Source organism: Dermacentor andersoni, chromosome 9 (genome assembly GCF_023375885.2).
Source record: "Dermacentor andersoni chromosome 9, qqDerAnde1_hic_scaffold, whole genome shotgun sequence".
NCBI lineage: Eukaryota > Metazoa > Arthropoda > Arachnida > Ixodida > Ixodidae > Dermacentor > Dermacentor andersoni.
This window is the reverse complement of record NC_092822.1, coordinates 52,582,527-52,595,591: the sequence shown is the minus strand read 5'-3', so window position 1 is coordinate 52,595,591 and position 13,065 is coordinate 52,582,527. Positions and strand designations below refer to the sequence as shown.

Here is a 13,065-nt window from a genome sequence, read left to right as displayed (position 1 = left end):
GGCTGCCTCCTTGGAATGCAAACGTCGCGGAACCCATTTCTACACCGATAAAGGCACAGCCAGGCGCGGAATAGACGCCACGCCGGCAGTACGGTCCATGTAGTTTATCGCTAAAGCATAAAGCATCAATACAGAGAGCCACTCGTGTTTTTGTCACTTCGGCTATTATATGAGAATGCAGTTTACGTACGTCAACCTATTTCTTATAGGTATTTAGTGCGAAATCGAAAAACCCTCGTGTAGTGAAATCTCGGTGTATACACCGAGTTAAAAACATATATGTTAAAAAAACACCTTTGGATAAAGCATCATCCTGAGCCTACCACAACGGCATACCTGACAGCCAAGATGTGGTTTTGAATAGTAAAACCGCATTACTTATTTATTGTATACAAAGCTACGCCATTCCGTACTATACTCTGCTACACTATGTTATCCTATGCCCTGCTGTGCTTTACTATATGCACGCAGGGGGTTGCCACTGCGTTCACACTCACTTCCGAGGTCGACGATCTCTCCGGGCACGCTCGAGATGGGCGCCAGCGCGAAGTCGTGGTCCAGGAACTGTCCCCACTGCATGAGCATGTGCGTCGTGTCCCGCGAGGGCCGGTCCAGGTCAACGTGCACGGTGGTGGACACCATGCGAGGGTTGGGCAGCTCGCCGCCCGTCTCCGAAATGCGCGGTGCCGACACGCCTGCGCGGGAGGAGGGTGCGACGTCGCATATACAGTGTCGCTTTAGCAGACGAGCGTATTGTTGAGCCAATTACAAACACACACTCTCCCATCTTCTCTCACTCTTTCTCACTATCACCCACTTTCCCTCACACCAGCCTGTACTCTCTGTCCCGAACCTCGCGCTTCTGCTCTCCACCTCCTTTCTCATTGCCCGGCGGATCCTCCCTCGTGGGGCCTAGAGCACGTGAAGACCTGGGAGGACTGGGAGACCCTGCTGCGCTCGGGAGATTCGGTCGTGCAGACAATGGCTACTGATCAGGCTGCCAGCGTTATGGATCGAAGTAACATAAACGTTTGAGTGCAGTGGCGTCATGCAGGGGCCCGGGAGCCTGCGTGCCCCAAACTCCTCAGTCTGTACAATACAGTTTTTAGGATGATGATGATGGCAGCGAGTTCTCGGAGCGAGGTTCAGCGCGCTGTCAGCATCGAGGCTGATAGGGCGACGTGACGGAAGCACGAACAGGCGTTAAATCTAACGTACCACTGCTTGTTGCAGGGCCATGTGGTACAGATATTTCTTTCGGTGGGAAAGATGGGAAATCGTGTGAAGAAACGACCGGACAGGAAGGAGCGGCTGATAAAACCGAACCCGACCTTTTCCCCAATCTCTTTCCTTGTATGTTTTGATGAGGTCGTCCCCCTTACCCGCCCTTGCTAATATTGATACCTTGTAGGCATATTTCTTTTCACCCCAAATGTCAACGCTCTTTGTCGACGCTAGTTGACGACGAGACGCGCTTACCGGTCCGGTCGTTTCTTCGCATGGTTGCGCTTCTTTTCCACCCCAAGAAGCGCTTAAATCGGCGAGTAACTTAGACATCTGCTTTGCTTTATGAGAACACGATCTTGCATTGTAGCGCGAAGTGACACGGACAGAGACTAGACGCAGACAGGACGAGCTAGTCTCTGTCCGTGTCACTTCGCGCTACAATGCAAAATAGTGTTACCGTACCAACTCGCCCAACTTTCTATCCTTTTGCTTTATGGGGCCTATGTTTGCCGGTTACCGCAACTGACATTTGTGTGCCACGTAAGTGTGGTGTGGGGAAGCCAACTTCACCGTTTGGAAACACATAAAAAACTAAAGGGGTGGGGGAATAGTGCAATATAGTATAGAATCGACGAGGCTCGTCGTCGTTCTCACCGTCGGCATATCTGGGCGGCAGCAGGCGACGCATGCAGGAGAAGGCGGCGCCCCAGTCGGGATGCTCGAGGTTGTTGCACGAGCCGTCCGACTCGCGGAAGGGTCCCTGCCGGCACACGTGGTTGCTGAGCCGCTGGCAGCGCTCGCGCACCAACTCCAGCCGCGACCCGGCGAGGTCGGTCCTCACCAGGCCGTGGAATTCGTCCTCCCAGAACATCTTCATCCTGCAGAGGGCAATCCGACGGCAGTCGTTTAACCCCGTTGACTGAGCCTGTATCCGCCGAGAACGTACGGAATTCGCGGCTCCACCCAAATTTTGTCGGCCAACGTGGGTCTTAGGCCGGCAACTACTTCATTTCTCTTTCCTTCATAGCAGGGTCTTACGTCTGAAGAGACGAGGGTAAGAACACTACACAAACCTCGTGAACGAGAGCTGATCTGCGACTGCTCAGAACAAACTGTAGTAACGCATGGGAAAAGCAAAGCGGTACCCCGCATCCTATATGTCACTTCACTTTTCTCGTAGTAGACAATGGCGTCAGGTTTCGTGCTCAAACTAGAGGACAATAATACGTATTAGTGACCCCCTTATTTGTGAAAAACGCCTGCCGTCATGGAATACAGCTACTAGCTGGCCAGAAGCGTATACCTCTTTTACTAGGCGTAAAAGCTATCCATGTGGGAGCATTTTACCACGAGTGTTCTCGGGGCTTTCTTTTTTTGATGTTTTTTATTCCTTTTTGCCCTCGCGAAACCGCGCTTTCACGGCAACTTGGATTAACCACACAACGGGTTCGGTATAATATGCAATGAATAGAAACGAGGAAAAAAAGAAAGAAACCTTACGAGGGGAAAAAAAGTCGCAGTTGCGCCCGAAAGGCGGAGCACCGATTGCAATAGCAAATCAGCGTGCAGTCATACGGACTAAGGGCAGTACTTTTATCGGCCTTGTCAACTTGTAAACATTCGCTTGCTAACTAAATTCACAACCATGGTGTCAGTGCGCACAGCAAACATGAACACATGGCCCTCGATGACCGCGGACACTCGCTGTCATAACGCTGGCGTTACGAAGCGCGGTAGCAGCAGCGAGCGAAGCGACCTTTGCGCTGTCCATCGCTTCAACGCAAACTGTGCGCCGAGAACACAGCACGCACAAAGCTAAGAGCCTTCGACGCTGCTAGACTCTGCCCCCCACGCAGATCACCATCAAGATACGGCCGCGCGACCGCGCGCATGCCGCCACATGCGCAGTTGCAGCCAGAGCAGAACCACCACCACCCTTCCCTCCCCTCCGCCCGGTGCATGGCATGGTGCCTCGTAACGTTGGGTGCCTCGCGCGCGACGGAAGACGGCGCGCTTCCTCCCCGCTTTCCTCCCTTTCGCACCGGTGAAATTGAACCGCGATCGTCGCCTACCCTCGCACGCTTTCGCTCGAATATATACAGCGTAGGTAGCGCGGCGACGGTGTTATCGCCCTTGGAGTTTATACGGAACATCACGGCGATGGCGACGGCATAAATGCACCTGGAATGTCCATATAATTGCTATCGTAATAAAAACTGAGCCCAGGTTTAGGAAAATGTAATGATTTTATTGTAATTATATTACTTTTAACGCTTCGTCAGGGATGTGAGCGTCGCGGCGCCTTCGTTATCATCGAAATAGGCCGGTCGCGAGCGGCTGATGATAACAAAGAAAGGAATAGAATCGATGTAAACTAACCCTTAAGTTATGCCGGCTATGTATTAATACAATCGATCCAACGGCAGCAAGCTGCTTGCGTTATGTTGCACGATTAAGTAAAGCAATGGAAGGGGCTAGTTGGTGCCCACGTTCATGATTACCATACATGCTCCCTTCTTCGTCTTCTTTTTTGCCAGTGTCAAACTCAGCGCAACGTAATCATTAATCTTGCACGATATTCAAATATAGTGGCTTTCGATATTTGTTTTCCACAAGACAAACAAATAAACGTGTCGTTAAATAGAAGAGGTTACGGACCACAAGCACCTTACGCACAACTTTGGCGTAATCGCGATTTGTATTTCGTAATGATTCTTCACATTTGCCCTTCTTTTTTTATCTGCCCTTCCTTATTTTCTCGCGTGACGCACCGCCTCCTTCAGTCCCGGATGTGCCACTAGTCGCGTCAGATCATCAGAAATGATTAGAATCCAAACTAAGGAATCGTCGCCAAATACGGCTTACGTATTCTACACACGGTGGATGGCTGTATAAAAACCGTCTGCGCCTGGCATACGACGCTTCGAAGGTTTGAGAGATTTCTCCTGCCGCCTGCATTCGCGACCAAAAGCAAAAGCAGCGCTTTACAGAAAGATATGGGCGTGCGTCAAGTAAATTAATATAAGGTTGTGTCAGGCTTTATGTCGCAATGAATGGCGTGCTTGTTGCATGGAAGGCGTGGCAAATCTGGACCCGTATTGACAAAATTTTCTTACGCTAGAAAAATACCAGCCAATCCTGATTCTGTGCATATTATTAGCGGAGGCGACTGGCCAAATGCACATGACTACTTGCGAACGAAAAGTTTTGTGAATTCGGCCCCCGAACTTCTAATAGGAGGAGGTGGGAGCCACCAAATGAGCGGATACGTGGCAAGTTGTTGCGAGCAGTCCTTACGCCCACAAGTTGCATTTGTTATGCATGAAGAAGTCGTTCTTCAGAAAGCGCCGTAGATCGAAAACAACTGCGCTGCAAAAACGCGCGAAGTGAGACTTCTGTGACGGCACTACTTGCACGTGGCTTTCGCAGCGTTGCCTTGTACGTGTGGAACAGAGCGCTGTCGAGCTCCTGTTCAACGAACGCCTGTACAACGAAATGACCTGTATAACGAACGATTTAGGAGGCTGCAGATACTTCGTTGTAAAGACGATTCGACTGTATATAGTTAAACTCACTTGTGCGACAGCAGGCGCGTGGTCTCCTCGAAGAGGTGAGCCATCTCGTCCATGGCTATCGCCTTGTCCTTGGCCACCCTCGTTTGCATGTGCCGGGCCGACGCTGGGCACAGCGGCACGGGAGACACCCGAAGACCTGCGCCAAAGCACCGCCCGGATATACTGTAACGCTGCGGTGCGATCAGAGCATAGCGGAACCGAGACGAAAGAGAGCGAACGGATCGAACAAAAATTAACTGTGATCACAAGTTCCGTCACGTGGTTTGTATTTCATCCGCGTCATAAGGTGTGCATTGCGATTAAGTATTTCGACAACTACCTTAAAGTAGGTTAACTCAAATACATTCTGCGGTTTGACGTGCCAAAACGACGATCTGAAAGTCCTTGTGTGTTATGTTGCAGCATTCTGTGGGGTTTATATATTTATTTGCGTGCTTTTCTTTTCCTATATTAACTGTTGTTTTTTTCAAACCTGCTTACGAAATGTGCTTTGTTGTCGTATCGTTCGTTTGTTCATTTTTCTCCCTATTACATCATGTTATCAACATTAGACAATCCACTGACTGTGAAGAAGTCGGTGATATAACAGTTGCACACATTTCCCGTGTCATCAGAATAAATCTCTGACTCACGATCTGATTACGAGGCACGCCGTAGTGGGGGGACTCCGCGTTAATTTTGACCGTCTGAGGTTTTGTAACCTACGCGCAAATCTAAGCTTACGAGTGCTTTTTTTTTTTTTTTTAATATCACACCCATTAAAAAATTCGGCAGCCGAGGCCGGGATCGAATCGGCAACGTCAGCAGTCCAACGCCATAATGACCGGGCTACAGCTGCGGGTGGACAAATACAGTAGTTGGACAGAAATTGAAAAACGTCTAGGATTTGTCGATATCAATAACGTGTCTGAATCGAGGGATGTGTTTATGAGAATGTAAAGTGAGAAGAAAGGACTCGACATGTTTTTTTTTTTGTTTTTTTTTTTGATGATCGCTTGGGGCTTAACTGCGCAAAAGGGTAAAGGCTGTTGCCCACAAGGGCGAACGTGGGGCCTGATTCCAACAGTCTAGGACGTCGCTCTCACGCGATTAACCAGTTGGGATGGGGGGAGGAGGGCGCGATGGAAGGAACAAGATGTGAACTTGGGCGAGTACGTTGGTGATCCATATTGAACTTACTAAAGCGAGTTACAGAGATGACCCATGGACGAAGAGATTGGCCGCAGTGTTGCGTTTGTTTTACGCGTTTCTTCGTCTTAAGTCCTGTCTGTAACGTGCCTTGGCGAGTTTAAGAAGGAAGCGACCAATAACACGTGCCTATACGCACCCTTGGCGGCGTGGTTCTTCTCGATGGCCTTCTGCTTGACGATGATGCGGTGCGCCTCCCTGGCCGCCTCGTCGAGCATGTCGACGGGCACGCGGGACACGGTCGGCGAGCTCGGGTCCAACGGGAACGAGATTCGGGGCCGCCACAGGGGGCGCCCTCCGGGAGCCCGCTGGGCCGGCGCGGAAGGTACGAGGAGCATCACCGCGGCGGCGAGAACGGGGAGCAGGTGGCTGCAACGAAGACGTCTCGTTACATCGGGGGAGACCGTCGTATAATCAGAGAAAACGTAAGAGAGAGAAAGAGAGAGAAAGGCAAAGGCAGGGAGGTTATAGCTACACGGAAGCCCGGTTGGCAGGGAAGTTATGGCCACACGGAAGCCCCGTTGACTGCGCTGTACGGGTGGGGAAAAAAAATTGTAGTCGCCCAGAGAGTAGTAGCACGAGGCTACGACTTCCGCCTTGGCAAATTTCGGCCCACAACTGGGGTCGAATTGAAAAAAAAAACGTTGTTACGAGAGAATTCTTCGTAAGAGAACCTTCAAGCCAATTAATCCTGATGCTGCACATATTATCAGAGAAGGCGAACGGCCAATGGCAAAGAGCACTTCCGAACGAGAAGCTTTGGGAATTCGGCCCCTGCGCCGAATTGACAAAGCATTTTTGTTACTCATATACAATATGTATGCTGTTTATCGTTGGATGAACACGTTCGCTAATGTGTTCACCGTTAGGATTGGTTAGAATTTTCTCTTGCGAGGAATTCTAGCGTAATAACTTCTGGTGAATGCGAGCCATGGGGCCGGGCAGAATTCGCAAAGCTTATGGTTCGTAAGTGATCTCTGCCCGCTAATAATATCGCCAGCGTCAGGATTGCCTGGCATTTGCTCTTACGAGCAGCATTAACGTAAGAGCCTTTTGTGAATGCGAACCACGTGATACGGGCCGCGGTTCGCAAAAAAACGTTTTGCACGAACATTGCACTGCATCACAGGGTCATTTACAGGGATAAAATTAATTATAGAGCAACCGCATAGTATAGTCTTCTGCATCTATTGCGTGATGCTGGACGCATTTAAGAGGACAGGAAATACGTTAAACCAACAACGGGTTCATTCGCGGGCCGAACAAACCAGTAGGCTGAATTCCTACGCTCGATAACCCGTAAACCGCACACGAAGCCATCGTCTCTCAGCAGTATGCAATAGCTCGGGAGATTTTGTCACTTCGTTCCGAATGCGCTTGCACTGCTCCGGACACAACCACTTCGGACAATGGCCGATTATCGAAGCACGTCGCGAAAACCACCGGTTGTCCACCGCCTTCGTCCGGCGCATAGAGGACAGACAAACAGTTTGTGGTCAAGCAGTGAGCAAGAATGCGAGACTCGGGAGGGTGGGGGGGGGGGGGGTGCACAGGCGGTCGGGTCCACATGTAGGGCTGCTCAAACGGTGATGCTGTAACCACGCGGGGGAGCCTATGACTCTCTTGTATTCGCATGGGCGTCGCCTCGTGGCTAGCAGTGAATATCGAAGAGATAAGCACTGCACCAGGGCAGACTGCGTTGCCTGCGTGGGAAGGTGCGCTGTCTCGGAACAGCTGCGCATTAGCAGACTATAGCCGAGTATCGCGACGCATGCAGGAAGAAAACGGGGCGCATACGACCAGCGTATCGTTTGTCCTCGCGCTGGCCGCTCGACGTAACGACGTGAACTGACCGGCGCACCGGTATGACTGACAGACTACCCTAGAAGTTTGCGTGTGTACGTGAGTTTGATGTTTATTGGCACAGCGGCATCTCAGGCCGTACTGTAACATTACACGTTGGGGTCATTCCCCATTCGATAATTTAACGCTGGCTGCAATGAGATCTGATTCGACGAACAGTGGGTGCTTCAGCCAGAATGAATGGACTCGTAATGTTGTTGAGTTGTGTCGTAGGTCTACCGTAGAATCCTTTACACGAACAGATTTATACTGCTTATAGACCACTTGTATAGTACGGCTCCGTATTTTGGGGTATAATTCCACTCCCTTATCGCCCACTAAATATAATATATATTTATAGGCTCACGAGCTCTCTTTTTCCACTGAATATGTTCTGCCGGTCGCCGAGGTGAAAGCAAAATTACCGTGATGTTCATTCGTCAGCAGAACTTGAACACATGACGTAACGGGCTGCAATTGGTCGGCGCTGGTAGCGTGTCCTAGTCGCTGATTATTGTCGCGGGGACTCGAGCACCACTGGGGTCCTCGAACTCGATCTTTACCTTGATTTTTAGCACACAAGTGAGGTCGCCATTATTACCTCGTCGTCCACAGTCAATTCTAGCCAATAACTGTGGCAACGTTCTAAAACACGGAACCTACGGTAAATTTCGCAACATAAATGATTGAAGGGCTCTGTCATATCATGGTTCTAGGTAGGCCTGGTACAGACATGCAGCGTGCCCTGTGAATTTCAAGAAGGCGCGGGAAGTTGCAAACGCGCAACTATTTCTGTTACTTCGCTATCCTGCTAGCAGGTGGCATATCCTGTACGTTAAATTAACCGCGTGCGAGTGAAGGCGGTAAACTAGCTCCCGCCGACAAGATAGGAACGCGCAAGACTGCGTAGTTGTTCACTGAGGTATTCGCCGCCTTGGCTCCCTCAAATATTTACGCAAGACCTCGCCGTATGAATGCCTCAGGCTATACGTTTAAGAATTCCTTTCTCCGAACGCTTTGAATCCTAGAAGCTCTATCGGAATCCGGCGCTCGATCACTATTATACAAGGTCGGTCCATGGCATTGACTCATATGCGTGCCGGCTTCGGGAGAGTGACGTCATTATCGTCTGCCTCCAGGTACCAACATCGACTCCCGGATGCGCACCAAGCGTTTTACTTTAACGCGTTCCGTTTAGCGTCATTGTGGCGCACTTTCCTTTTTCTCTTATTTGTTATTTTCTTGTTGGTTCAGTTCACGTGAGAGAAACCCTGCTTCGTCTCCTTTGCAAACTCCGAGCGTGCGCATAGCGTATACGGGAATTGGACGCCTTCTTGGTCGTCCTCTACCGTCCGACGGTCATTCAGTGCTCGTTCTTTGGAAGTGTACGGCCGAGTTTTCTTTAGTGCGACGTGTAGGCCAGCCGTCCAGACGGAAACGACAAGTTACGGGGCCACACGCTGGCGCGTGCAAGCAATTTTTTTTCCTCTGCTCGAGCAAACAATTAGATTGGCGCAGCCGTCAAAGAAGAATTCTGTCAGGGACCGCGGCGACCTTGGAGCGAGCGAGATTCGCTTTCCGCCTCCGTGGCATAGGAGAAAAGAAAGGCGGCCCCGCGTCTATGCCGCCGCTTTCTGCGTCTTCTGACCCGTCGTGGTTGGTGGCTAATTAGTGGCCGATGGCGCTGCGCTGCAGAGCGCGAGGTGGCGGGTTCGATTCCCAGTGGCTGCGGCGGCAGCATTCCGATGAAGTCAGGCATGCGAAACCGCTCACGCTCCGCGAGCGTTCTTGTGCAAGGTAAAAAGCGCCCCATGTTGTCTATTTTAATGAGACACTGATGAGTAACAGTGCATTAGTTTCGTGCACGGTGTTGGTGGTTTAGACTGACAAAAAGTGCGCTTTAAAAACTCTATTTTCCTTTTTAATTTCCCGGTGGTACACTGATAATTAAGAGATACAACGAAGGTATAAGTCCCCACCCTCCTCTCCTTTTAATTTCGCACTGAAATTTCAGCTCCGACGCGTCAGTGCGACGTCACGGACTTCAAAGAATGTTTTCCTATTTGGACTGTTGTGGCTGAGTAATGTTCTCGATACTTGCTAAGTTAAGTGTTTTGACTCTATATTGGGATACCGTTCAGCTAATCTTTACCGATATAAAATTTACGTTACGTTACGTTAGAGTCAACGCCGTCAAAATCCGTGAAGTCACTGGAAGCTGGTGCGAGAACATGAAGGTGACGTCACCACCCGTTCTTCAATTTCTTTTTTTTTTTTGCATCTTTTCTGACTTACCATGCCTACTTTGATTATAGCGCTGGCTTACTTGTGACGTAGAAGGGTGATTTATTAAGACAGATAATGTATTTCTACTTCTTACCTGTCCCTTTTATCATTGAGCCCTCCGCTATGGCGTTTCTGATCTACATTTTCTCGCTATGTGAGACATTTGAAACGTTCGGAAGAGGACTTACCGAGCACTCCCAAAAGAGGCTCCTATCCGCACCATGGGATTGTACAGCAGAGGAAAAAAAATTCATTGCCCGACACTGTGCGTTCCAGCATGTGTTAGCAGGTGATTGACAGGTCATGGTAACCATTGACCACGCTTCACGTCCCAAAGCTATGCTCTGGGCTCTTGAAAAGTCAATTGCTCCAGCTCGATTAGACAAAACCACAAATGCTCACACGCAGACATTTGCATTTGCTTTCGTCGTCCCGCGTATGGCGCGCTGGATAGTTGACAATTTAAGGATCACTGTATACTATACCAACTTCAGGGAGCGAGTTTGCAAGGGAACCGAGACTGATGTTGCACAGTGGAAGGAAGCGGATCAGTTTTGACGACGAGAGCTTCCTCAGCGGGTACCTGAATAGTCCAACTATACGGAGGTGGGGTGGGGGGGGGGGGGGTCCTTTCTTTCTTTCTTTCTTTCTTTTGCACTCATCTCTCTCATATGAATGCGGCCGCTGCGGGCGGTATAGTCGTACCCTCGAACTCGCGCTTAGCAGCGGAATGCCATAGCTCTGCCCGTCCTCACCGTCGCGGGTGCCAAAAGGTCACGACGTGAAGCCACCTATCATTAATGGCGTAGTACTCAGTTTCCGCACCAAGGTCGCGGTTGGAAGGGCGTTCGCTAAGCTCATATTGCATCTGTGTAGGGTACCCAGGCCGGCTGCCGCGTAATTGAATTCGTCGTGCGTATCTCGGCCTGAGGCAACGTGGCCGGCTCTGCGGTCGGGTTGCAACAGGGACGCGCGCCGCAATACACACGCTAAGCACACGGAGACGACATTGCGGAGACACCTTGCGTTACGCGTGCAACGTGGCATGGGAATTGAGCAGGCCAGCGCGCACAGCACGGCATGTTATACACCGAAACCTGTTGCAAGGCGGTGTCTCCGCATGCGTGCCGACGAAGAAAATTGGACCGTCAGGTCCGGGCTGCCTCTTTCGCTCTGACCACTCGTGTAAGATGCATTGCCAACAAGCCCACATTGCAACCCTCGCGAAAGAAGAGGAAGGATTGGAAGAGGATCGTTGCATTACCCCGACTAGGTCTGAGCAGTGGCGCTGACGAAGCTGTTCGGCGTTCATGTCGAAGGACGCATTGTCGCGTGCTGACGCTAGCGTACTCGAGACGCCGTGCCATCCGCGCTGAAACTGTTCGAACCATTTCCTCACTCGACTGCGCCATTTCACGGAAGGTGTCAAGGCGGATGTGGGCTCATAAAAAAGGCCACCGAAAACCAAGGTAAAGCAGCGTCAAAGGTGGCACTAAGATGTGGGTATAACAGTGACGCGAGGATCAAGCTTGCTAACGTTGCTGTGCACTCGAATTCAGCACATTCGGTTCCCTGACTGTGAGCTGAAATTTGAAGGGCGCGCGAATGCGTGAACAAATGGCGGTTTTGTCTCCTGCGTTGTCTGATTGACCAGAGTATTTTTCGCATTGGCAGCGCTGCGCCGAAAGCTCAAGAGTCCAACGGAAGCCTTTTATCACGTAAGTATACACAGACGGTTGTTTGAAGCTTTGTCGCAGTCACGGATGTACGCGTGCCCACGGAGGGTGCCTCCGGCAATGATGAACGTGCAACCTCGAATAACCGGCAATGACCTTTCGAACCCGGGTATGCGGCCGTTCGCGCTTTCCTGGTGCCACGGAGTTCTTATAATACCGGAACTGTAGTGTGCGGCATAAAATTGTGTTTAATGACTGCATCGTGGGTGCGAGGCCCTGCAGGGGACCATAAAACATAGGAGCATCGAGCTGACGCAGTAAATGCTTTCCTGTGGCCTGAAGCATTGAGCAACAGCTATCCATTTCCGGTGCCCAGAGCCTCCTGAACGTTGGGACTTATTTGTCTCGTTTCCCGAATGCATGTTCGCTGGAGAGATGACTTAAATTCGTGCGTGTAAGCTACAGTAAAAAAAAATAAATAAAAGCCCTCGACGGATGAAAGTCGCGACTGCTGCCTCGATGGCCGGTCACCGATGGAAGTCGCCAAATCAATGTAAAGTCCGCGCGCTACAAGCTACATATTGACGATCCTATGACAGTACGCATTGTCACGTGAAAAAGAAAAAGAAGATGGCTCGCAAGGAATGTGTAAGTTTGGGAGTGTGGGTGGTTTTGATTCATATCTCACTTTAGCGCCAGCCATGGACCGAAATATCAGAAAGAGATCACAAGCGTCGCTCGCCGTGGTTTCTTTAGCTCTGCTATAGACTGTCAATTTTTTTTTCGCATAAGTGACCTTTTGCTCACGCTAGCGGAGATGTGTACAGCGTAGTATGAAGAGAACACCGTATAAACAACGCTGCATGTAGTCGTGCGCAAAAGGACAATTATGTAGCGCAAATTAGGACCGCGCATAAAGGTTACTGAACTTTTTTTCTTTCGCTTCGGAACAAAGTAGGCTATATATGGATACGCAATGCCGCGTGGAGGCCAGGAAATACTGCGGCGCACGCCAGACTATAGTTACTGGGCTTCTTCACATCGCGTCGATAGGAAAAGGCGTGGACCCGATGGGCGTATACGCGCCGTGTGTCCCACTAGCCGGGAAACCGCGTAACTGCTGAGCCCTGCCGAGCAAACTGCATATGTACCGGAATGAAGACGACTTGAACCCGAGGAGAATTTGATTGCACGGTAGCGCTACACTGGACATGATCATGTAGCCGATTTAGTGAGAGACCCGCAACGTGACGACGTGATGACTAACCGCA

General features: G+C 50.5%; 1 protein-coding gene across 1 annotated transcript in view; it reads right to left on the bottom strand.

Annotated features, from left to right (window-relative positions):
- The window catches only part of LOC126528028 (peroxidase-like), a 31,201-nt gene that overhangs the window by 14,844 nt on the left and 3,292 nt on the right, over positions 1-13,065 (bottom strand). The window contains exons 3-6 of the mRNA XM_050175877.3: positions 6,130-6,359; positions 4,803-4,938; positions 1,882-2,105; positions 498-695 (exon numbers count right to left, since the gene is read on the bottom strand). Of these exons, the coding sequence (XP_050031834.1) occupies positions 498-695; positions 1,882-2,105; positions 4,803-4,938; positions 6,130-6,359 (788 nt within the window). The remainder of the gene's footprint in view (positions 1-497; positions 696-1,881; positions 2,106-4,802; positions 4,939-6,129; positions 6,360-13,065) is intronic.